This window comes from Rhea americana, unplaced genomic scaffold, assembly GCF_003343005.1.
Source record: "Rhea americana isolate MKP2758 unplaced genomic scaffold, rheAme1 scaffold_95, whole genome shotgun sequence".
In the NCBI taxonomy this organism is placed as follows: Eukaryota; Metazoa; Chordata; class Aves; order Rheiformes; family Rheidae; genus Rhea; species Rhea americana.
In genome coordinates, this window is record NW_028187144.1 from 555373 (window position 1) to 583019 (window position 27647).

The window sequence follows — 27647 nt, forward strand, 5'->3', positions numbered from 1 at the left end:
CAAATATGTATGACATAAAACAGTGACGTTGCTGTTTGTGCCAGGGGTTTTCTACTGATCGCTAATGCTTAGCAGTGCACTTGGTTATGGRTTTCAGAAGGCCAGTTGTTGATGGCACTTTTTTTTCCTGCCAGCATTAGATCAGTTAGCAWGAGTTAAATCTACAAGAAATGCTTTCTCGTTTTAATTTTCCATGAAGAGACCATGTCTGCAGTGTTGCTAACTTCAAGAAATAATGTCAGGCTTTCCAAAATCTTTTAATAATCTTAAACAGTACCCCCCCCCTTTTCTTTTTTTTTAATTTATTTTTAGGGTRTATTAGGGCCATGTTTCAAGCTTCTCTTTGTAAGAGATTGTCATAAACTTGCTGCTTACTGAAAGTTGAGGTCCTCATTAATTTGTAGACCTCCAGGAGATGACAGTTTGAGCCAAATCATCAACAGCAYAAGGCTTGTGGTAACAGTGATAGTCTTGAGAGGTGTGGTGTGTGTCAGCAGTACAAACTCATGTCACTGAGGGTACAGCACTAACTAATTGCRTGATACTAATTTGGGACTTTTCTATTTTATACATTGCTTTTAAGATAGAGACATCATGGATAAATATGAAATCATAAAAGAAATTGGAGAAGGATCTTTTGGCAAAGTATTCTTGGCAAAAGGAAGAGTAAATAATGAGCAATGTGTTATCAAAGAGATCAATTTAACTAAGGTAAAACAACAAAACCTGTGTGATAACAATGGTTATTATTTACCTGATTGTGATACTGTTTAACAAGGGTGTGAACTTGRGTTATGTTTTATTTCCTTTACAGTTGAATGTTGGTTATGTAGAGTTAAACTTTTCAAAGACTAGTTTTAAACTGCCAGATCAGTGATATTACAAGCATAAAATAAATATACCTTTTGGTATTAATGTGTTTATTCTTCGCTGCATTTTGGTTCTTTCAAAACTTCTCTCTACTTACAAAGTATGACAGTAGCCTAATTTAAATTTTATAARAGATGATTCAACTACAATTAAATTATTGTTGCTGAAATAACTGAACAAACCATAATTTTTGTGATACGTTTTTCTCAGCTTCTTCATTTCTTTTTTTCATAGCCATATTTTCAGATGTGAGTAATTCACAATGGAGCCTTTCAGACTCTCATTTATGTTTATGGCAGTTTGACAGTAAGGGTGGGATTCATCTAATCTAATTTTAAATACCCATTCTGTAGATGTCAGCATCTGAGCTACTTGGCTAGACTGCCTTTCTAGGAGAACAAGAGAAATATGCATTTTTATCATGCTGCTTATCTTGCCTTTTTTAGACTTCTGCTTTAGAATGAGATGATTTATTCCATAAAAATGGCATATTTCTTTCCATTGACTATAAAGGTAGATTAGGGTGACTAGCACGGGTATGAGATAATCCTAGTCCTATATCTAGTTCCAGAAGGACAGGCAATTAAACTTCCCATGATTTTAATAGAAATTGAGTGTTAAATAYGTTTGACAGGTATTTTTACATTCTAAGCCACACAGTTGAATTTCTAGACATATTAGACAAAAATTCTAACGAAGAATGATTTTTTTTACTTCACTTCTAGAAGTAGTTATATAACTTCTAGATTCAAACCCAGAAAATTGATATGCTAATAATGACCACTAAATAAAAGATAAGTAGTTTCTCTCTGTGCTCATGAGCAATTCAAAGCACATATTTCTAATTTTAGTTTGATGTACACAACATAGAAAAATATAAGCAAGCAAAATGTTATTGCCTGTCCCTATCGTTCAAAARTCATGAGTCAGATATAGAAATTTATGACTTCAAAGTCATAAGATTTTTTTATATATGTTTCTTTAATTCATCTTCTGATTTTTTGAGTCTTTAAGGATTATGTTTCAAAATTATTTCTTAAGAATGAGGCTAAGAAATTTATTTTTATAAATAAAAGAACATTTTTCCTTTTGTTTTGTTCTTTTGAAATCACCCATATTAAGAATACAAAATCACCTAGACCCCTTTTCTACAAATACTTAAGGGAAGATCCCAGTTTGACTCAATTCTTTGATTAAATTAGTGAGAGCCATACATAGCATTTGTATAAAAAAATTTGAAGGTACACATTTGCCTGTTGGTAAAATGTCAGAGTATGATTTGACTTTAATAAAGTTCCAATAAATTTTCAAATATATAGTCCAAATGAATATTTTACCAATGAATATATATATGCACCATATTTTATATGCACTGTATTTCTGCGTCATCTAGGTGCAAAGTCTTTCTTTATGGGAATGTTTGACCCATAATCCAATKTCACCATTTATGAATAGGATTTAATACAGCTTTGCTAGCATATAGCTTCTTACTTCTTTGTAGATGCCTGTGAAAGAAAAAGAAGCCTCTCAGAAAGAAGCCATTCTTCTGGCCAAGATGAARCATGCAAATATAGTAACCTTCTACACTTCTTTACAAGGTTTACTTTTAACATTTTTGTTGTACTTTTAACATTTTGGTTGTATTTGTGATTACAGAAGTAGAATGCAACAAAACGTAGTTTGTCCGTATTGCCCAGCCCTAAGCCTGCCCCAACCTCTAACTTATCAGTGGGGATAGATGGGTCCCAGCTCCTGAAAATGAACWCAAAGTATCAGACTCTGTCCTCTCTTGCCCTCTTCCCAGGTGTGGGTGGGATCTAAGGTAGAAGTAAATGCTAGATCCTGTGCTGTTTACGTTGTTTAGGTTGAAGTCTAACCCTAGCCTTCGCTTGGAGTCCAGAGTTTGTGGGGCTTTTCCAGGAGACTCAATACAAGATGAGAGTTTTTGAGTATGACAGGAAATTGCTCCTGATAATCTTTTGTCTTGAGCCATATTTCTGGGTTTGAAAAGAGGGCTATAATCATCAAAGGTTTATATCTCCATGTTAATTTTAGTGCTGAAAGTGATCCTAAATACTAATGAAGGCTCAGTTTAGATTTAGGGTTAGTATTAAGAAATGTAAAGTTCTTTGGCCCAAGTTATTCCATGATTCATCAAGACTCAGAGGGAGAAGAGAGCATGAGTTGGCAGGACCTCACACTTTGTGTGTATTTGAAATGCTGGAATCAGTCTGGATTTGGTTTTGGGTTTGAGCTGAGGAAAGTTAAGCCTCCCTAGCTCAGGGTATTCTAGGATTGTTCTGAGTTTGTTGTAAGAAGAGACTAGAGAGCCACAGAGAGGATTATCYCCTCTTGAATTTTTATTTGAAGATGAGTCTGTGTTTCTAACGAARACTAGGATGAGGCTTTGAGTTGGGACAAGGGTAAGGGTTTGCCAACAGGACAGGGCCCAGGGGACTGTGTTATTTTCTGGTGTTGACTGAAACAGGATTTTTTTCAATGTCAACAGTAATGCCATGATTACRCATAATTCACAATATTTGTGATTAKTGTATATGTCCATTCCTAATTTTAATGCAGATTACTGATAGGGTTAGATTTATGTATTATGAGGGAAGGACAGCTTCCTAAGATCAACTTTGTTTAAGGATTTGTCAGAACTGAAAGAGAAAGAAGGAAGTCTGTTCTCCGTAAAAAACTAATTCCTTATATTTACTTTTACTGATGAGATCTGTCGTAACGAATGCYTCTTGTAATGAATGCTATAGTGATGGCTTGTGCTTAAGTTGTTTTCCGTGATCAGGACTGTAAATGTTTTGATGGAGAAGTAAATCTAGTATTCTGCTGAACCCAGAGAGATGAGGATAGGTTGAGTTTCCATAATAAGGAACTCTTGCTGTTTATTTCTACTGTTGAACTCTGTCTACTTTTAGCTCTATCGCTAACSCTAAACAGTCCTAACTATGAAGCCTTTTGTAAAGCATTAGCTATAAGAACATCCATCTTCTGTTTATCAGTGTGGGTTTTGAAGAGTTACTGCATATATTTAATATTTTGATGAATCTCCATTAAAAGAAATTTTCATGTCTTTCTTGAAGTAAGACATGAAAGTCAGTTTTCCATCAGGCTTCTCTGGAAGTATCCATTTTTTTATGAGTAACCCTTCGAAATGGAAGAGTCAGTAGAGGATTAAGTACTCCCTTTTAAAAAGAATGACTACATAAAATCAAATTAATTTATTGCTCTTTTAATATGTAATAAAGTAACAAAAGAAAAAAAAATGCTTTTCCTTGCAGAAAAGAACAAGCTATATATTGTGATGGAATACTGTGATGGTGGAGATTTAATGAAGCGGATAAATATGCAGCATGGAGTGCTGTTTGACGAGGACCAGGTGAAAGAATTTACTTCTAGGGGAAAGGACTTCTTAGATAAAATACATGGTTTGAGTTAGCCAGTTTTTGCATACTGTTTCTTGTCTGAATTGTTACCAAAAAAATTGAACRTTTTAGCAAAACTTTGTGATTTTAATGAGAGTTTAGAGTTTGCTTTTTATAWAAAAAAAAAGATCTTAAAATCTTAAAATAAATCATTGGCAAAGTTTGTTGACAATTTTATCACCCCTTCCATTGTTTCTTCTATTGTGGATGCACTTTTTCCTCATATTAGTAGTACATCTGTTAAGCCATAAAGACTTTCTTTTGAATGTTTTTTTTTAGAATTATAGGGGAATATATTATATACCAGTTCTTTATTCTATTATGCTGTTTGCATTGTGATATGTTCTGGTTTATACCAAAGTCAACGGTAAATGTCTCATTCATTTAATTTGGATCATGACTTTGCTGATGCTGTTTAAATTGTTAAACCAGCACAGAGAAACAATCCTAGGATTCTGACTACTTTKGGAATATGTTCGCATATATTTTAGCTTGTAAATATGCACGTGATACACAGAAACAGTACTTCCCACTAGCCCACAATTCTTTCATACTTTTTTGCTACCTCAGCTTTCTGAATGATTTTTTTGGTTATATACTTAGATTACTAAACTCTGATGTTAGTTGTTTATGCATTTCAGTATTCATGCATATTCCAGTTTTGCAGGTGCAATAAAAATTTGCCTAGATAACTAGTATCTTAGATACTAGGTACCTGTTATCTAACCTGTTAGTGGAAATCTACTCTTAAATAACATAAGAGTGGAAAAAAGAAATATTGCCACTTTCCTTTTTTTCTCTAGAAGGAAAAGAAGTCCCTAGTGTAGAAGTCAGTTGGAAGTGAATTACTGGTTCAGTAATACTGTATTTTATGATCCTATTGGGAGTCATACTAGAGGTAGAGAGAACACAAGAGAGAAAATAAACAGAAGAGAAAATCAGAGATCACTCAAATACAATGCAGAGAACAAACACACAAAAAAACTTTGACAGAACAATGAATATCAAAAGAAAGATGAAGAAAGGATTATAGAAATTAGAGATACGTCTGACAATCAAAAGRGGAAGCAAATGGTCCAATTAAATGTAATCTTGTTAAAATATTTTAATATTTTCAAATGTAAGCCTAAGAAAGTCTCATTTATTATATCAGCCTTATTCAGGAAATCATCAGCTTAACTTGCAGCGTTACTAAATAAAAGAAGATTTATTGAGCCAAAGCCTTCCATGACCATCAGTTTCCCTAAAGAGAGAAGYGTATAAACACATAGAATCATAGAATCAGTAAGGTTAGAAGGGACCTCTGGAGATCATCTAGTCCAACCTCCCTGCTCAGCAGGGTCACCTAGAGCATGTTAGACAGGGCTGCATCCAGGCGGGCCTTGAAGATCTCCAGAGAAGGAGACTCCACAACCTCTCTGGGCAACCTGTCCCAGTGCTCCGTCACTCTCACAGGGAAGAAATTCCTCCTTACGGTCAGGCGGAACTTCCTGTGATTCAGTTTCTGCCCATTGCCCCTTGTCCTGTCACACGGGACAACTGAAAAGAGTTTGTCCCCRTCCCCTTGACACCCTCCCTTCAGGTACTTATACACATTGATCAGATCCCCCCTCAGGCTTCTCTTCGCCAGGCTGAGGAGGCCCAGCTCTCGCAGCCGTTCCTCATAAGGCAGGTGCTCCAGACCTCTGATCATCTTTGTAGCCCTGTGCTGGACTCTCTCCAGTAGCTCCATGTCTCTCTTGTCCTGGCGAGCCCAGAACTGGACACAGTACTTGAGATGAGGCCTCCCCAGGGCTGTGGAGAGGGGCAGGATCACCTCCCTTCACCTGCTGCCAACACTCTTACCAATGCACCCCAGGAGACCAATTGGCCTTTCTGGCCACAAGGGCACATTGCTGGCTCATGGTCAACTTGTCATCCACCAGCACTCCCAGGTCCTTCTCTGCAGAGTTGCTCTCCAGAAGGTCGACACCCAACTTGTACTGGTGCCWAGGGTTATTTTTCCCTAGGTGCAGGACTCTGCAYTTGMSCTTGTKGAACCTCAGGAGGTTCCTCTCCWCCCAGCTCTCCAGCCTGTCCAGGTCTCTCTGAAYGGCAGCACAGCCCTCTGGTGTAYCAGCCACTCCTCCCAGCTTGGGATCATCAGCAAACTTGCTGAGGAGGCACTCTGTCCCCTCATCCAGGTCAYTGATGAAGAAGTTGAACAGGATGGGAGCCAGTACTGAGCCCTGGGGGACGCCACTAGCCACAGGCCTCCAACTGGACTCCACACCACTGATGATGACCCTCTGAGCTCTGCCTTTCAGCCACTTCTCAATCCACCTCACTGTCCACTCGTCTAACCCACACTTCCTGAGCTTGTCTAGGAGGATGTTATGGGAGACAGTGTCAAAAGCCTTGCTGAAGTCAAGGTACACAACGTCCACTGCTCTGCCCTCATCTACCCAGCCAGTGATTCCATCCCAGAAGGCTATCAGATTGGTTAAGCAGAATTTCCCCTTGGTGAATCCACGCTGACTACTCCTGATCACCTTCTTTTCCTCCACATGCCTGGAGATGACATCCAGAATGAGCTGTTCCATCATTATGTTTATTCTATGTATTTTAGATTTTGCCATTGTCTTTATTTTATATATTTAAKTAAGACATTCCATCAGAAAATAGAACAACACAAATTTACAGACATCTAATCTCTTTGTCTTTCGCTGCAGATTCTGAATTGGTTTGTGCAGATTGCCTTGGGATTGAAGCATATTCATGACAGGAAGATTTTACACAGGGATGTGAAAGCACAGGTAGCAAAACTGGTACCAAGGTGGAKGCAATTCTATCTTGTAAAAATATGCTTAAGAAACTCTGCCATGTTTCATTTTGCATACCTGTTTCTTCTTTGTTTGCAGAACATATTTCTTAGCAATAATGGAAAGGTAGCAAAGCTTGGGGACTTTGGCATAGCAAGAGAGTTGAACAAGTAAGCACCTTTTTTAATTAGTCTGTGGCTTACACTAAATATGAGTGTTCCTGAATGTTCAGAATGCAATCTGAATGTGCAAATTGAATCGGGGTCGTTTCTGTTGAAGATGTCTAGTATAGCAAGGGCCTGAAATTACCATTTTTTGCTCTTGTCCTAAAACATATCAAACTGCATCAAACCCCAGATCTGTCTAGCTTAGTAACTGCACTTCTGTTATGTTCGGCACATACAGTAGGGAAACGGCAGTCGTTTCCCGCTCTCTGTAGAACTGACATAAAGAGATTCTGGAGGCACAARGTTTACTCTTGCACATGTTGGTAGTCAGGTCTGCTGTTTCGTAAAGGGAAAAGCTGATGAAGAGCATTAACAGTTTAGCGTAAAAGAAGAGTGTGTACACAGTCCTCCACATCTGTGCCTACACTAATTTAAGCGGAGTGGTCCAGAGCTCACTCTTTGGCCCTGAGGGTGAATGGCATGGCCTGGCTTGCATTCATAAGGCTAAATTTGTGCACCCACAGGGGGTGGCTTTATCCTTACAGACTTTGAGAACAGCGTTGGCCTATCCTGAGCCATGGCGAGGCATCATCTGGGAGACTGGGTTTTGGCATGGCCAAAATATGCCAGGGAGCATGCTAACAACAGGACAGTGCTTGAATTTGATCTCTTTCTGCATCTCTCAATATCTTGGACCTTGGCAGGATCTTGTGGCAATGAAATTCCACAATTTAATTATGTATTGTGTAGAATGGTAATTAATCCAACTGATGATACTTGGCTACACCTACACAGCGTGCCAGTGGCAAAGATGGAAATGGAATTCACGTATACTTACTTTCCTTTCTGGACAATACTTCCTCCTTCCGCTGCCTCTGGCTTGCGTGACTGACAGCCACCTAAGATATTCTTACTTAGTATGATTGTGTTGGAGACTTGCAATATTTTGGTGTGTGTTTGAAAGCTTTCAAAATTCTATGTTAATCATGCCTTGAAAATGTTGATTATAATGCTTCTGAAAAGTAGGGCAAAAGAGAATTCTTGTGCTTTTTATTGAAGYACTAGTGCTCTCCACTACTAAAATCATTGGTCATTTTTATGCAGAACTGGGCAATACTTTAGTTTTTCTTTGGTCTGTTCCATTAAGCTCCTATTGAGCTATTTGAGAACAGAAATAATATCAGCCATGGGCTTTTTGCCTGACTGCAGAGAGGCCTTTGTCTCAGTTGCTTGTAAACTTTTTCAGTGTATGGGCCTTATTGTTCATTGTGTTTCATTAGTACTATGGAGCTTGCCTGTACCTGTGTAGGAACCCCCTATTATCTGTCACCTGAAATCTGTGAAAATCGACCGTATAATAATAAAACGTAAGTCTCTCTCTTTTCTTCCTGTGCTTATGCATGAGTGTATGCAGTGTGAGAGAACTTATTTTAGTAATCTCATGGTTTAAATGAGCATTTCTGCAGGGCACCATGGATTTCATGTGCAGCACCCTTTATGAAAACTTTATTATTATTGTAGTGTACAACAATGTATACGACAATTGTATACCACGACTATTTTATAGTGTACAACACTGTTAGTTGTGTTTTGACTGACAGTGTCCAGATTGCTGTAGTTTATCCACAGGCTTAACATAATTGTATTTTTATTTTTATGAAATTATTTATACTTACCTAAAATTTAATCTCACTCTGTCAAGTCATATAGTGATCACTTTGTCCTTCATCCTGCTAGGAATATTAAGCAAGCATTTCCTTTTGGCACTTGCCTTTTCCAGTAGTAACATAAGTACTTAGGTAGATACCATAGAGACATTGGTGCCATAATGAAAAAAAAAGAAATGTTAGGTTGTTCTTAGTATAAAAAAATGAAATTTGCATCAATTTTCATCTGTGATGAAATCATAATGAGTTTTAGAGCTGAGAAGAGATACTGATTACATGWATGCAAATATTACCGCCTTTCCTCTGAAATTTTCATTCCTTTTGTTCACAGAGATATTTGGTCTCTTGGCTGTGTGCTCTATGAACTATGTGCACTAAAGCATCCTGTAAGTACCTTAGAATCAGATCAATATCATATTATTAAAAAGGGTAGTAGGAAGCCATAAAAAATTCTAGTAATGACAACATTCATAGACAGCTGCTGGAATTAATTTCAATTTACTTAGAGAGCTGCTGGAATTAATTTCAATATACTTATTGGTATTAAAGCCTAACTGTCAGTGTTTAATTTTTCAAGTTATGTCTGTTTTGTGATAATAAAGACAATATGTTGTATTTCTACAATAATTATATTTACATACACATCAGTCATACATTTATTCTTTAATAAGTGCAAAAAAATTTAAAAGGCAGATGGACAGTAGAAAGCTAAAGTCAAACCTCAAGGTTAGTGTTTAGTCACTTCATTTTACTCATTTCTACTTGAAAATACCAATTTACACTTACTACAGAACTTGCAACCAACATTTGTCCAGAAAGCATTTCAAGTCCCCAGAAGCATTTTCCTAAAGGTTTTATTTAGTTTGGAAGCACATTTATGTCAGGAGATAACAGGCAGTATTTTTGGGAAGGAGAGCTGTGCTCATCCTGATCTCAGCCTGATAGTCCTTAGCCTGCGAGTATTTTTTGGAAAAGGGAATACAGCAGAGACTAATCACCAAAACAGGAAAAAGATCAGACTCCTGGGGCCAGCAAAACATGAATTTTTACTGGCCTCGATGAGGGAGATGGCAAAGCTAGGTAGTCCTGAGAGCACTTATGAGGAAAACTCCAGATTTCATGAAGTGAGAAGACATTAATATTACTTCTTGTGAATGGTAGGTGTTTTATTTTGTATTGTCTATTTTTGAATTTGAAGTCAGGAACTAGATGCTGATGTAAGCAGGAAATAAAGTGTGACTAAGACAAATTTTGTTTACACACCYTCAAAACGTCTGAGTAAATAAAATGATCCTTGTAGAAAGATGCTGCTTTCAAAATTAATTTTGCCTGTCTCAGGTTCTAAAAAATGGAGATCTGCTGAGCAGAGGAAAAGGTTAAAACTGATGTGTAGTTGTGGTAGTGTCTCTGTGTGGCTGACTGTGTAGCATCAATTGTTAAAATCAAATTGTACTTTGGTTCCTGAGGGAACGTGGAACCCAAAGATTATGTGGACTGAGGTTTTGAAAGAGAACACTGTTAAGAGGGTGTATGTACARGTCTCTCTGTTGTACAGCTTTTGGCAAGATAAATCACCTTTCATTCTGGAAAAATTGTTTCTGTTCTACCGTGTGACAGCAGAGCATGAAAGAAACTCTTCCAGATATGAAATCTATTTGACCTGCTGAGTTGTGCAGTGAAACAAGGAAATACAACCAGAGAGTGATTGTATTAATTTTTCCTGTAGAGAAGTGGAAATACAGACGTGTTGCTTAAAAACAGCACATTATGGATAGTGAGAAAGGATTTGTGAAGATATTTCCATAGCATAGAACTACTGTCAGCAAGTACCCTATTTTGTTGATTGTCTGCCACACTGATTGTAAATAGTCTAGTCTGTCATTTTTATTATCAACCAGCAGTACTTACTATCATCGTTTTACTGTTTTCATTGAGTTTGAAGGCAATAGTTTGCAGCAACTGGTGCTGAAGATCTGCAGAGGACATTTTCAGCCAGTGTCTCCCAACTATTCATATGATCTGAGGATATTAATTTCCCAGTTGTTTAATATATCTCCAAGAGATCGACCATCTATTAATTCTATTTTAAGGAAGCCCTTCCTGGAGAAGCTTATTGTCAGACATTTGCCCCCTGAGGTGAGTGCTTTGTGCCTGCTGCCTGCTGAGGGAAAAATGCTTATCAAAGTAGCATAAACAATTSTATCATCAGATACTTTTTTGCCTGTAGATAATACAAGAAGAATTCAGTCACACTGTGATACACAAAAAAAGACCTTCAGCATTACAACCTGGAGAGAAGTTGATACAAGGTAATGATAATAATATTAATTAAAATCAATTCTACACTAACATTTGTTCTATCGGCAATCAAGCTGAGAAGTAAATATTTGATGGCTATAAATCTCTACAGCAGTCTTTAATACACATTTGCACACAAGAGCTTCATACAAAGTTGCAGATAAACAGAGGTGAGAACTGCAACAGCAAGAACTTTGACCCCAGACCGTCCATCGCTGTCCTGTTCAGGAAAGGACAACTTTAAGACTAGCTTGATACCACAGTTCAACCAGAAGAGCTGCTGTAGGAAAGTACTGAAACATTAATCTTAATTACTTTAAGAATAGGATTTACAACACTAAGAGACTTTGACATAGATGTAGYTCAGGTCCATCACATGACAAACCTCCTTACTTCATTTTGCCAAAGTACCTGCAAAATTGAAAAAAAAAATGCAATTTTATTTCACAGTATTTTACAAAATACATTTTGCAAAATAATAGAATTGTATTTTACAAAGTAGTATAAATTAGATTAAATTGTGAGGGACAATTAACTGTATTTGGATTAAGTGCTCATTGATAGATCAGATTGCGTATGCATATTCTTAGAAGACATGGATGAAAGTAAATGGCATCTCTRTATGAATTGCTGGATGTCTGACCTGGTTCTGGCAGTGTGATCTTTTTCTAATTCTGTAGTATTTAGTACATCATAATTATTCTTCAAATATTTCTTTGGAAATATGAAAGTAGTTTAAACAGACCTGTGAAAATAAACCACTTAACTTATAGGGATAGTGAGCTTTTCTTTTTCAAAAGTTCTTCAGTAGTGTGAGAATCYATGTTATTTTGCAAATTAATTTCAGTCAGATTTATGTGCCTTCAGATGTACTACAATTTTGGCAGAGGCACCTGAACACCTAAGTCTCTTACGCATTATTAAAAATATCTGTACTCATATACTTAAAATTTTCAAACATTCTGTGTCCCAAACATAATACTCTGTGGTGGATAACAGTCATTACTCAGGAAGAACCTAATATACTCACACAGAAATTACTTAATCCTAACAAGTACAMTAGTTTTCTTTTTTTCAGCTAAGGTCTTTGTTAAAATACTTATTCTGACCAAACTGGAATGGTGTATTGTGTTATTCTCTTACTGGGGAATTAGTAGATAAGATAAATTTTTCAGTTTACAGCCCTTCTTTCCAAATTTCACAAAGATTACAACATTGTCTAGTGGAAGTAGAATAGTGGGGGCTAAGTTTAAAAAAGGRTGTGCTTAAGAAGTAGGTAGGTATTTAATCTCTAATAAAATTTGAGCTTAATCATCAGACCTTCAGATTTTTGTTCTTGGTGCTAGCATCAAGTCAGCATTTTAGTTGGAAGAAGTCTCCCTTTGATTCAGTGTACTTCTTTATAAAACTAATCAATAAAATCCACTTCACATCAGTTTGAAAAATCTTAGTGTTTTCAAAAATGTGTAATTCTAAGAATGATGATCAGGATGCGTAGAAAGTGGTGGTGATAATGATGAAATGACATAAAGAGGCTAATAGCCCAGCCTGTCAGTGTTATGGGTGTGCATCTTACTATGGTTTGCAACTATCACATAGAAGGCACAGTAGATAACCTTTTAATCTTTTGTCGTTAAGAAGCACATAAACTTCAAAAAATGAGAGCCCAAGAACAAGTTCCTCCAGAATGTGGAATGGTGGTACCTGTCAAGAAACTGGAATTATTTCAAAGAAATGAATGGAAACCTCCTTCAGGAGTGCAACAGTCTGTTTTTCAGGTACCGTGCATAAAAAACTTGCATGAACTCCACCCTCTTCTAAGATCTAATCATCTTCAGAAGGAATATTCCTGCTCWTAAAAAAGACCCTTTCAAAGGCCTCATTAAGACAGAATAAATTCRTCTTGGTGCCCTACACTGAGCCTATGGAGACATGTAAGCATTCTTGAAGCCTCATAAGAGTTATTAAAAAGGCCTARCTGAGAAACACTGAGTTTAGGCTGCTTCAGTGTGGTCCTTTKTAACACAAGGAGTCAGGCATGCTTTGCATTTACTTTTGCTGAAAGAAAATAGACTGAGACTGTTCCATTTTTGCTATAAAAGCAAATAAACTGATCCTTTTACTTCACTACCCCTAAGAACCCATTTCCTGGGCAAAACCACTGATACCCACTGCTTCTGTCTCAGATACTGTTACAGCCAACTGGGACCACACCCTGCAGCAAACAGCCCCAGTTCCTCAGACCATCTGTGTCCCTCACTCATTTTCCACCTTCTTTCCTCAAGCTAGATCTCAGCTCTGTGCCATCTTCAGCCTCTTACATGATATCACCTGATACCCCTATCTTTAGTTCCCAGAACTGCAGCCATTAAGCWATCAGTTATACTACCCTGGCCCTATACAGAATATAGGACTTAATTTTTCTCATAGTTWCATTGATGTATCTCCAATGTAAATGAAGAGATGCTGGCTAAGAGATACTGTGTASTGCAGTAATCAGAGACAGAATTTTGTCCACAGTGTTTTAATCTACCAGACAGATCTCTTAATATTGACACTGGACAGGTTCCCATATTCTTTCAGCATCCAAATGAAACAGCCAGTTTACAGGGCTTGGGGGATACTTGCAGTGTCATACTCTGAATGAGTTGCTTAGGGACTCACTGTTCACAGTCCCCTTACGTTTATTTAGATGGCCTTGCTTTCTCTGTTGTTTGGGATGATCATGCTTCTGGATACTATGCTCTCAAAACATCTTTCAGTGAGGGACGATGTACCCATTTTAGTGTTACCTCTTCTTCAGGAACATCTTTAGCAGAGGAAAATTTTCTTCTAGTATAGGCATTAATTTATGTTGTGCAATGATCTGGACTATACCATAGGTAGATGAGTCTATTTCCAGTGTTTCTAAAAGGGAAAATAGGGAGAATTGGTAAACATATATACTAAGGAAGAGATACTTAGATTCTTTTTAATTTATGTRAGGAAAATGAGTAAATTTATTCATTTTTCTAATACAGCATATGGTGGTTTTTAGTCTCCCACTATGGGAAAGYTCATGGATATCTTACCATACATTTTTATATCATATAACAGCACCTAGACAGTCATCTTCTCTCCATTGTTCTTATGAGAAATAGAAAAGACAGTCTTGTCACAGTGTAGAAATACAGAAATGTTTCATCACAGTAAGGACTTTGAGAAAGGAAAGGCAAGCTCCCCTGGGTACATAATCAAAGAGACAGTTGCATGAACTAGCCCAGTGCTCCCCTCAAAGCAGCGGTCAGTGTGTATATTAGAACTACATACCAGGCTCCCCTTGCCCTCACATGTCAAAATAAGACTCTCCTGGAATTAATTCAGTGCTTTGGACTTCGGAGCAACGCAGTGGCTCTAGGGGAAGTAAGTTACAGGGTATAAAGCTCCATGCTGATTGACTCACACAACAATATGGGCTGCTGCGTAATGAGAGGATGTCAAACAGAGGGAGACAGCGATAGGATTATATATCAGCCCCACGAAGCTAGGAGGTTTCTGGGTTAGATGTGAAAGTGTGTGTAGAACTTGCACTAGCTATAATGTAGATACCCTGTATTATGCAGCTGAGAATGAAGAAAGGGGCAGGAAGTTAATGCAAAATGATACTGATATGGAGGAGAAAAGATTAACATCTTTTACTATGTTTTCAGCCACAGAGTTCCAGAATTAAGGTGGCAGAAAGGCCAGAAAGCATTAGAGTACATGGGCATTATGGTCATTACTATGATAAACTTGACGACTTGGAGAGAAAAGCTAATGCATGCTGTGACCTTTCTCACATCAGCCAAAGAGCTGAGGAATACTACAAACTAAAAGGACAAGTTGCACCTTCGCCTCCACCACCCCACTGGTAAGCCTTGATCACTGTATTAGTAGTGAATTGTTTTACGTGTTTTGAGTTATCAACATTCCTGATAATGTAGTGACATGGACATCAGTATGATTCCTTCTCTACTTGGTCTTTGATAAGTTTTTTGTGCAAGCGTATTGCACTACGACAAAACCTCTGTTGCTGTCTATCCAGAAGTACCTTCTGAACATGTTGTCCTGATGTTTGAAATTTCATTTTCAAAATGTCTCCCAAATCTCAGCATTTTATTGGGGAGGAGTAAAACCCACCTTTTTGTAGACCTTCTGATTATACCAGGGATAAACACAGTCTTTCCTACCTACTGGGATCAGAAAGATCTAAAGAACCAAAAGGCATTCTCCAGTTGAGGGAACAGAGTGGGAGGCAGGCCATACAATTTTTTTTTCCTGCAGAGCTTATACTTTGGTTTCAGGTAAGAGACCCTTTATCCGTAAGTTTGTGTACTCAAAGCCTTTCTCTCACAAAGCAGGAGTAAAACCATTCTTTTCACTTCTGAGACTGCTGGTCCACTCCATGACTGGCCATTTTATAAGTGGGTGAATTTTATGAACCTTGAGAAAGATAAGTGAGGAATWTTTAATATTGTGTACTTTGGGAACCTTCCATTAAGGCTGGCTAGGGCATTAATTTTCATTCAATGATTCTGAATGTTTCAGTTAATGATCATTACATTTAGAACACTTTGTCTGAGCTGAGTTTATAGTGTTTATAGTTTAGGATAAGTTCAGTTCGTTTTGGCTCTCTGAGACACAAGTTGATTCTAAGGGTATGATGTTGAATAAACAGAAATTAGGAAACTTACAAGTGACTGCTGATTATCTTACACCAAAACAAGAGGAAAATGCTAAAAAAAAATCCAAAAATATAAATACAAAGTTAGGTTGATAGAGTTAAGCATAAAGGAGAAATTAAAAAGTTATTATTGAATGTGCCACCTCCATTCTCACAATTTTCACTTGTTCTGAGGACCGGAACAACTTTGTTTTGAATAACACTTCCACATASCATTTATCAAATAAAAGGCAGAAAAGCACTTTGCTGCAGAAGGCTTATGTGCTTGAAATAGTAGGAAGGGAAATACACAAAGTGAATATGTTTTCTCTTTTTTATTTTATTATTATTTCATATTTATACCTTTCATTTAATACAAAGAGAGCTCAGTTCATATTATGTGGTAAAATTGAGAGAGAAATGTATATGCAGAAAACAGTAGAATCTGTGAAACAATATATGAACATTACTTTCTTCTTTCAGGCCTGCAGATTATCTTCAAAGGCGCTTTGAAGCCCAGCAGTATAAGATTAAAGTGGAAAAGCAGTTGGTAAGTAAATACTGAAATTGTTGAATAAAATCTCTAAAAGAAAGTGAATGAAATTTCAGAAGATGAATTCATGTCTTTCTAATAGCAGATTGTCACACTGACAAGTAGAAAGTTCTGCTCCAGTAAATTTGTTGACATGCTCTCCAATGCTTATCTTGAGGTTTTATTTTCTGATATACAGGTACAGTAATGTAAATGTAATGTACTAGAACTTTTTTCCTCAAAGAATATACACTTGTCTTATTGCACTCTTCAATGGAACAGAGGGAGTGAATTGCAAGAGCATTCAAGGAAAGGATTCTAAATGAAAATTCCTTTGTTYTGTGAATTATCTGTACATCAATAGGGACTGCGGCCATCCTCTGCTGACCCACATCATGACCAAATACAGCAGCAGAAAATAAAGGAAGAGCATCTCAAAAGCCATCAGCTGGACATATCTAGAAAGAATGAAATGAAAGAACAGGTGAAAAAAAATATCTTTCTTAGCTGCCTAAAGCTCTTTTATTATACYCCTTGACAATGATGTTTTTGATGTGAGAACTGATTCTTTTCCATCTGACGACAAGGAGAATATGAGCTGCTTTCATGTGTTTCCCTCTTTCATTTGACACAAATCTGACTTCCATAATTTGTTAAAAGCCATGGTCTTGATTTTGATTTCACTTCTACTGAGATCAATGGAATTATATCACTGAACAAACTTAATATCAGAGGTCAATAGATCCTCACATTTACAAATCAGAAAAAATATTCATAAAAACATTATTTATATATGTGTAATCATTATTCAGAAGTGATACATTTGTCTTCATACTATGACATTTAGAATGTGATATAGTAGTAGGTGACACGTATTGCTTCCTTGGTATATTACAGCTTTTGGAGATTATGTATATTCTATATAGACACAATAAGCTATTTCTCTTTTTGTGTGACTGAAAAAACRAACTGATACTTCTTTCTTATATGAATGTATATAAATAGAATTGATCTTTATATATAGGAACATTTTGTCTGAATAAGTGTGAATATATTAACTTTTATCTAAAATTAAGACTTGGAAGTAAGAACATACTTATATAGATATTTGTCAGAGACTTGCTGTTTAGATGTGAGATTTTACAAAGGCTTGTAATATGGACAAATTTGGATAGACTTTCATAGAAACAGTAAAAGAGAGGTTCTTAACACAAAGGTTATCTTCTGGCCAAATTTGAAATTTTTGCTTCAAGGGATAGAGATGATGAAGCTTCTCCACGAAAAGATTACCAGGTTTTGTTTCATTTTGTGGAGGAGGTTACCACAGAATAAATAATTTACACATTTTTTTCTTCCTGCTTAYCTAAGCTAATTTCTAGTCCTCAAGTTTCCCATCCTAACCTCAGGACCCTAAGGACTCAGCCAGTCCTTAGGCTATTCTTGGAAGTAACTGTTTTGGATATAATTCTAAAAAAGATTCAGAATGAAACATATAGTCTGGAAAACTTCAGAGGGGTTAAAGTCTGAAAGAGTAGTAATTCCAAAAATGTTTGGTATGGGAAATATCAACYAATCTTTAAAATTGGCAGTAAAGGACACTAATCCTTTTTTTTCTCATATGTACACAGTTGTACATCCATAAAATATTTTTAGCTATTGTTATTTCTGTATGTATTTCTAATACAAATATATTCTACTTTGCTCTTGTTTCATAGAAGTACCTGAAACAATTAGAAAAGATTCGGAAAGAATACCATGGTGTTCTAAAAGAACTCAGATTCAGAGCAGGCATACTCCAGGTAACAAAGCTCAAACATAAACACATCTTTAAAGCTAGTACACTTACACAGTAATTGAAATGAACACTTTATAAACATGTCTTTTAGGAGAGTCCAAAAGTACAAGATAAAACCTATCTTGTGAAGCAAGGRAAAGCTGAGAACCAGTTTGAAACCAAGGATACATCTGGAACAAGRGAAAAATCAGTTCAGGTATCAGTACTGTCTTATAGTCTAAACAGTACTGGTAGAGTAATTATATAGAATAGTGCAAGGACCACATCGTCCTTTATTCACTCTCTGTGGTAATTCTGAAAAGTAGTGAATTTTAAATATCTCACCTGATGCTAGCACTGTATGTGAATATCTCCCTAAGCTCCTTTCATGAATAGCCTGGGAAATTTATTTGGTTGTRTCCTATCTGTTTTGGTAATTGTCTTTCACCTATATGTATTAATATATACTTCTACTTAATATCTCCTTTCAAAAGTATATTTCTTTTCCTTTTGTTATGAGCAAAGTATTGAAGAAGCCAGTCATAGTGACAGATCTTTATGAGAATTCTGTGCAGAAGACAGTAATTTGTGACTGAATTACTGCACAGCATAGAGTAGAGCACGAACGTGATTCTTACATGGAAGATGCTATGTGGGAAGTATTTTAGAGTGCAGTTTGATGTGGTTTCCTTCCTTAAACAAAAATTTAGGAAAAGCAGGAATAAGAAGTAGAGCCAAAGGCTTCCTGTGACAGGAATCCTCCACTTCTTTCTAATTAAATTCTACCAAAGTAGTCACTGGAATGGAGTTGCAGAACTGTTCAACTTTTACTTTGCAGTGTTGGCATGGTAAAGACGAGATGAGGTTGCCAGACCACACAGAGTTCTGCAGCAACAAGTCCCCAGTGGGTGATGGGGTCTGGGAAGAAGGTGTAGTCCTTAGTRAATAAGCATATTATGATATTCTTTTACAGGTGAAAAGAATGAAAGCCACAACTTGTTAAAATAAATATCAGTCTGTAAATTGCCCCTTCATTCTGAGGGGAAAACAGCTCTGATGTAACTGCCGGGGAGTCTTCAGTCAGGGTTTGCCTCATTTAGCATATGGCTTACTGCATTGTTCAGCAGCGCAGTGCTGACAGGCAAACTTTCACATAAACCTGTGACAGATGCTGCTGCCCTCTAGCAGCTGGTACGTGGGTCAAACCTGCCAATATTAGCAGGATTCTCTCCAGTGATTTTCATAGGTTCTGGATGAGGCTTTTCTAAAATGATTTCACCCATCATTTGACTGGATAAACTAGATTATGGGCAATGAGAGCCATGACAGGACAGAAATGATATTCCTAGTGCATGATGACAAAAAGAAACAGTTGACTTTGTGCCTGCTTTCTGTTACTTTAGTCCATGGGCATGAAGAAACTGCTTAGATGCTTTTAAAAAGTAAAATCTATGAATTGTGGTTTCATACGAAGTTGAGAACATGCCCTGATGATGACAGCTCACTGAAAGAATTACACGTAATTCTTATTTATTCTGCTTTTATCTGATGCAGACCTATGTTCTAACATAGGACAAAGGAATATGATTAAATAGAACATATGAATGACAATATATATGATTAAATATAATAATAATATAATAATGTAACAATAATTATAATATGATATATAATATTATATTATAATAATTAAATAACTTCTAGGTATTAGCAGAAAACAGGGTACTATGAAACATACTTAGATTTTCTACAGGTATAGGTTTCCCTTATAATTTTTACTTTCATCACTCCCAATTTTTGCCAGAATGAAATAAGTCTGAATCATCTTGCATCATTTAATCATTTAAAAGAAAAGAGGTGTTATTTATTTCTTGACACAGTACTCTATCCTTCAAACATAGACTTGCAAAAAAATCAGGTTTTCACTTTATGAAAGGTATCCTACATTTTCTTTTTGCCAAATATGCCAGAATCGTAATGTCTTTTACTATTAGATTCTAAATATCAATAAAGCAATGAATGGAATATTCTTACAGGCAATCACAAGGAAATCAGTGACTACATTTATTACTTAAATAAGTCTTTTTATATACCTTTTATACATATTCTGATTCCAAGGAATGCATTCTAAAGTCTGGGGTGTTTCCTTCCCTCCAGGATGTGGAAGAAAACTTTAAACAAGTCAGACTCCAGGATTTGCAGGACCAAAAAGTTTTAGAAAAGAAACATAACACAAAGGTATCTGTGWTTATTTCCATATTTCTTCTGTTTTCTTGTTTCATCTGTTTGTTTCAAATGGTCCTATTATGCCACAATAGCTCTGGAGATTAGGTTGTTTGAGAGTCAGTTAAGAGCACTGGTCTCCTGTTTGTGAAAAGTTCCTATGGGAAGATAGGATCACCCAGAAAAGAAATTTAGAGCAGAGCTTTTCTGATAATTTGAGGTTCTCTTTAGGTATGCTCAGATAGTGATCAGTCCTCACCTGCTTATCTTTATATCAAATTGCATTAGCAGCATACATAAAACTCATGCTGACTCTTAAGAGAAGTCAAGTCAGGCTGTTTTTTTTCTTAACGTTTTCTTGTAAATCATTATTCTCTGCAGTGCATTTTAAGTTGTAGTGGGGGATGGGAATGTATTCAGTGGAAACATACATAGGACACATCAGGAAGGATTCTGATCATAGGTTCATTCTGACCRTTAAATGTTGGAATGAAGTTCTTTTCTGAAGTACTGCACTGTACTGCACTAAATTCAGATTTAGACTGGACAGCCTAGCGAAGAACCAACAGCTAAGAACCTACTTTGTGCATTGCATTAAGTGATTATCTTAAGACATTTTCTTAAAATCACTGATATTCCAGCCTTGTGTAGTGGATTTAATCATTTTAAAATATCTACAAACGATACTAGAGAGATCTATTTTTGTCTAATTTGTTCAGCAGTAATCTTTAAATGGAAGAAAAATCTTGTTAAATAGAAGAGTTGTTTTTTAATGGAAGGATTGTAGCTCCATATAAATTGTGTACAATTTAATTAAATGTTTTTATTAAATATAGTATTTAATAAGTCTGTAAAATTTCTTTAGGGAGGAGGAAAGTTTGAAATAAATTTAGACATATGTGTTCCTGAGGAAGTCAGCGTTCAAGAAGCAGAGGTAGGCTGCAGTTACATTTGAACCATTTACATTAGTAATCTGAAAACATGACAGTAGCTCCGTGATTTAGGTTCTACTATTTCAATTACCATCCTCCTTTTCCTTTGTTATAATGAAGCTCCCTATTGAAGCTCTGTTGATCTATAGTATGTATCTGACCTTCTGCAAGAGAATAATTGCTTAGAATAAAATTGGATGACATATGGATCTTTCACATGATAAAGGACAAAGGTGTGCAGCTATTTTGGTTCTGTAAAAGTGTGGGGTGCAGAGAGGAACACATCTAAACAATGAGTTAGCTTGCAAGTGCCACATTTGAATTGTAAATTGTTTTAGTACATTTCAGTACTATTTGAAATGATAATGGCCACTTTTGCAATTATTAGCTACACTGGTTTTGAAAACCAGAAGTTACAGTATTTTTATAARACTTAATACTTTACTTAGCAAAATCATTGTCAGTTTAGACATGCCAGAAAACTCCATCTGACTCAGTCCTTACAGAAATTCCTGTGAAGTCTGTTGGAGCTTATACATGCAACAGACCAAAGCAAACACCTGAGACCAGTAGTGCTTCTCAGTGTAAACACTACACACGTCCAAGTTCAGAACCTAAGTCTTCTCGGATCCTTGTTTCTGGGCCTGCCTCATTTTCAGAATAGGCCAAAACCGATGAGTGACCATGGCCAACATGCATGCAAGGTTTCTAAGATCAGTAGGAGCAGAATTATTAGAAATGTAGAAGAGTAAAGTCAGTGGAATTACAAAACAAACAAACAAACAAACAAACAAACAAAAAAACTGCAATTCAACTTTCTGCCTAGTATAGTTTCTAAGGAGAATCTGATAATCTAATTACAGTTTAGAAAGGGTTTTTTCACCTGAAAGGAAAGTTCTTCCGGCAAGACACACATACTTGTTATTCTGAATTATTTTCTAAGCCAACTGCCTATTACATTTTTTGTTGTGTTTTCATCCATGTGTCATCCTCTTCAGCTTGCGTAAGTCTTTTTCTGTCCCTTTTGGGGAAGAGTTGAGCTGCCAGACAAGCAATTATATAACAAGATATCTGTCCATTCTTTGCTTGAAATACACCCCCCCTCCCCCAAATAATACTAAAAGTTGAGCTTAATTAATTGTAGTGCTATTTTAATATTATATTAGCACAGTCCTATTTTTTTTCAGTAGTATTATATCACAAAACAAGAATGACATTGTGATAAACAGGTGTTATTTAGACAAAGTAGAAGTGAGGCTACAGACAACATAATATTAGAATGCAAATATTTATAACCAGTCAACACATAATAGCTAGCTATTAATTTAATATTTTTATTAGCATATTAGGATGTTTAAAGTATTTCTAATAGCAACATTGGAAAATAATATATGTACTTTCCATATTATATATTCCATTCCATAATATATATACTTAACTTATTAGGCACTATTTTGTTATTCTGTTGTTTCATTTCTCTGCAGAATCCCAGGCAGCCCTATGATACATAAATCACAATGTGTGTTTTGAGTCCTAGTGTTCCACTTTTACTACCTACCTGTGCATACATGAGAATGGTTGTAAAGTTATTGTCCCATATTTCTTTTCAAAGTAACTTACTGTTACTTAGAAACAACTTACTGTTGTTTCAGGTACTAGATAAACTCAGTGAGACTTCAACTTTTGTGGATGGTGAGAATCTTAAGGAGAAATTGGTRGAAGTTCACGAAGATCCTATGGACAGGGCTTTGGAAGAACTAGCTGGATGCCCAACAGGTATTACACAGAGAAATGCAAAGCCAAGTGAATGTATTTATCCTGAAAATCAACTACGAATTAGTTAAGTTCAGTAATTTCACGCTATAGCAAGTTTATCTGATGAGCTAAGATTTTATGACACACTCAACATTATAATCACACTGAAATCTGTTTTAAACTGTTTAAAAAACACTGAAATAACTCTGCCTCTTCTTTTTTTCTCCTTAGAGTTCAGTGATGTAAGTGATAACAAAGAAAATAGAAAACATTGGCAAGCTGGAGCCCCTCAGACACTCCTGAGTGTTTTAACTGATGGTGATGTCACATCTGTATCCCCTACAATAACTGAAAATGAACTTGGTAAGAATGTGTTATATTTTTCAGTTAAGGAGGATAGGAATGGCTAGAATTCAGCCCAACTAGTTACAGACCTTTGCCAAGACAGTTGCATAGTAGAATGCTCACAGGATCTGAGGGGCTGTTAATCTCGGGACTTCATACTAACTGAGGTTATCCTATGTGTTAAACAAAAGAATGCAATTGTCATTTTCCACTTACTCTGGTATTGCAGTCATGCTCGCGATGATACCTGCAGATAATGCTCATAAATATAAAGAGGGGTTGACCAGTACTGCAGTGTATGAATTACACTGTGAGCTGGGTGAACAAGAGCTGAAGATGCCAGCCCACGCAACTAATCGACCAGCTGATTGACATGACTTTCTTTAGCCTCGAKTGATGACACAAGAACCAAGACAGTCTGTGGCCAACATCCTCCAAGAACACTCCRGACAGTGGTGTTGCTACACAGTCAGAAGGGCTGCTGTATCCTCACACAAATGTGGCTGTGCTGATGCTCCTTTTCAGAACAGGTTAATTGCTAGGTTTTTCAGAGTACCATGGCATATGTTCCCAGTGAGCCAAGTACCTCCAGTAACTGACTGCTGCAAAAGAGGGACTCCTCTAGCATTCTCCCAGTACCCCATATACTCAGAAACACCCTGAAAAGTTTGCATGGACAAGCAGGACAAAGCAGAATATTACATKAACATTCTACTTGTTCCCTCATTCTGCCTTAGATGATGAGTGTAGGAGACAGCAAAAGCAGAAACTTCTGTGAAGCTTTTTCAGCCCTAAGAAACCAGCACATCTGAAACCAAGAACTACCCAGTGAAGCTGCTGCTGTCTATTCCAGCCAGGCCTAATTAGCAGCTATCTGAGGATTAAAATTGGTGTTAGGAATTTTTAGTGGCAATTAAAATTTTAGTGGCAAATAGTCCAAACTATTTCTAATCTATAGTATCAATCAGATAAAATACTTACGAAAAACATTTTCAGAAGGTAAGAAAGTTCCACAAGAAAAAAAGAAGTCATGTTTCAGGATTACCTAAAGGGAATAAATCAGTGTTAAAAAGTCTGAATCTGACAAARGAAGACAGTGCCAGCCATAGACATGCTTTACTGACCTGAGAACCTTCCTGTTCTTTAGCTGACCATCTTATTCTGCCTGAAGACACCCCAGAAAACAGGAAGCAGTGGAAAAAGACAGCACCAGGGACACTTCTGAACATCTTAGCAAAGGCAGAACTGTCTAATGACTCCTTTTTTCAGCTTGAAGAGGAAATAGGTAGGATATTTGTTATTGTACATTCTACAAGTTTTTCTTGGTGTATTGTTTCTTCTACCATTGGAGAGGACTTGTGGCTAGAACCAAAATTTTGAAGCAGTCGACAAAGTAGAAAAACAAGAGCAGCCTCTACCCTGTAGCAGTGAAATAAGCTTCTTTCAGGATGTTAACTGGGATTTTCAATTGCAGGAAAAGCGGGAAGTTATGAGCTATTACTTCATATAAATATTTTCATTTACTTAGGTAGATGGAGGCAAGCTACTACTACCAGCAGGTAGAAGAACATAACCCTGCAACTGCTGAGACTAAAGAACCCTGTAAAAGATTTATATAAATACATGTATTTATATAGAACAGCTATACAGGGTAGTACATGATGGCTTAAGCTGCAGTGGTGACATACCATTTTACAACATGGTCTGTGGTGATACAGCTGACACTGGAATTAATTGCAACTTACTTATACTGCAGCACATTCTCCTGAAATAACACATGATTTTTTAAAAACTACATTTACTTTGAGTCAAAGTACATTGGCTAAAATGCAGAGCAAGAGTATTGCCCAAAGAAAAATGCAGTAAATATAACTTGAAATTGTGTTTTTATGCACTACTGCTACTAAATGTTTAATTAGATGACAGGCCTTTTAAGTCAGCTGAATTGTACATGCCAAATACTAGCATTTTTAATGGATCATGAGAAATATATTTCATCTGCAATTATATAGTGAGCGCCCTTCTGCTAATTATGCCTCATATAAATGTTTTCTCATAGTATAACAAGGTCTGTTATAACAGCCCCATTCTGAAGGTTAAACAAGCTAAACGTGCATCCCATTCCTAAGACTAACTTTATAGCTTATGCTTAAGGAAAAGGAAATCAAATCGTACTTCACTAATATCAGTGGTTCGTAGGGCTAATGCAAGAATAAGGTCACACAAGTACTCTAACTGCCATTGCTTTTATCAGTTACACTTATTAAAATATTTTGAAAGCATTCTCTTAATACTCATTTCTGCTCTGCTACTCAAGTTGATGTTGTGGACTGTATCATTACCCAGATTGATAGATTTCTGTAGAAATGCGGAATTCAGCCTTTACATTGTAAGACAGCAACTCTTACATCATTGTTTCCTCACCTCTCAGGTTTGGGTTTCCCTTTAGTCTTTGAAAGTGAATATTCTTAGAGAACTCAGCTACATCCAAGCAGTAATTTTCAGCCTTTCCCAAACAGTCCTTAAGCTTCCCCACTGAAATGCAGTACCTTAAACCTACTAACAACAGATTCCCTTTCTTGCTTACCTTTTACAGYCCTTTGGTTATGATCTCCAAATACTCTGAGCGAACGTTATAAACTACTGACTAAAATGTTTGTGATCAAGAATAACAGAAGTCAATTAAACATGAAATTTGTTATTGTAATTTAAACAAAAAAATCAAGCATTTACTTATCTGTTTGCTAGTAATTTATACACACTTTTATAGTTTACTTAATACATAAATAAAGGAACATTTCTTTCCCTTTCCATTTCTTCTCCCTTTCCAGGGAGGTTATTAACCTCATTGCCTCCAAAAGAAAACAAAGATGATGATTCAGAAACATATTCTGCTGCTGATGTTGGTGAAGGCAGACTTGAGCCAAGATCAGATGATGATGACACGTAAGTCAAGCACACCAGAAGAAATCCAGGCAACTGAACAGTTTTCATGAAATGGCAGGTTGCATTGCCTAAAACTATTCTTCTCTGTCCTTTTTTAATTCAAAAATCAAGAAAACTTACTAGTTTTACAGTCTGCTAATTTAGCTTTTAATTCTGTAATTTAGTATTTGAAATGCCAGTGCTGACATTAAAAATATTATGCAGAAGGATTACTATGGGCTTTTGCAGCTCCTTTTCTTTGACCATATAAATACAGGGAAACAGTCTGATGGCGAAAAGAGAAGAAACAGCTCTCATTTTGTGTCTAGCTTCTGTATTTTTTACAAAATATTTTTGAAAGCAAAATATTTTTTTCCTTTTGAAAGCAAAAATCTCAAAGGCTGAAACTAGAAAAGATGAAAATAGAGCTGTTTAATTAATATAATTTTCTTGTTTAATTTACAGAAATTTTGAAGATTCTGAAGATGAACTTAGACATGGGCTGGAGGGAGCTCTGGAGAAAGTGGTTTCTTCTCCAGCAGAGAGAATCACAGAATCTCCTGTCCCTTCAATAAATAAAGGTCAAACCGATGAAGAAGAGATGAGCATACCTAGCAAACTACTTAGAAAATTTGATRAGGATTCAGAACATAACCCTGGGCCATTTAGTGTTGACACACACAATGAGAAAAGCAAGCAGCAAGGAACAGCTGCTTAGAGTACTAGACTAATTATTGTTTCAAAACTTTAATTTGCTTGAAATTTCAGCCACATCAGTAGCAAGATTTTAAGAATAGACATCTGACATTAAATGGCAAGTAAATCAGCTGCTTTTCAACACTGCTAAACACTCAATTAAAATTAATAGAAGGTTGGTGTCACTCTTGTCTAAAAGATAAAAAAAAAACAGGCTAGTTATTTAGATGCCTAAATGTTGAAAAATCTGATCCAGACTGAAACTGATTTTCATCTTTATTATTCTAAACTACCCAGGACATCTCTGACAACACTAACCTTAGTAAATCTCTGATTATATGCTCTTTTCAATCATTTTTGTATCATTTAAGAAAGTGCCCTAGTCAGTATATTTGTATTTCCCTTCTCAGTCAAGTTCCTGTTTTAAGAAGCTTCTCCAGCTTTTCATTATCTTTGTGTTGCCAATATAGCTTTATAATCCCCAAGTTTAATTTACACGGTACTGACTGTACAYAGTATCACCAGCTACTCAGTTTTATAT

At 36.3% G+C, this 27647-nt stretch overlaps 1 protein-coding gene across 1 annotated transcript; it reads left to right on the plus strand.

Moving 5' to 3' along the window:
• Positions 1-594: 594 nt before the first annotated feature.
• NEK5 (NIMA related kinase 5) lies at positions 595-27132 on the plus strand. Its single transcript, XM_085324923.1, has 22 exons — positions 595-711; positions 2372-2468; positions 4167-4264; positions 7022-7105; positions 7211-7281; positions 8559-8645; positions 9277-9331; positions 10881-11081; positions 11173-11254; positions 12882-13021; positions 14933-15132; positions 16408-16474; positions 16821-16940; positions 18172-18255; positions 18343-18447; positions 20388-20468; positions 21319-21387; positions 23038-23161; positions 23372-23503; positions 24633-24770; positions 26317-26431; positions 26876-27132. The coding sequence occupies exons 1-22, from the start codon at positions 595-597 to the stop codon at positions 27126-27128; spliced, it is 2520 nt and encodes an 839-aa protein (XP_085181049.1). The 3' UTR covers positions 27129-27132.
• The last annotated feature ends 515 nt before the right edge of the window (positions 27133-27647 follow it).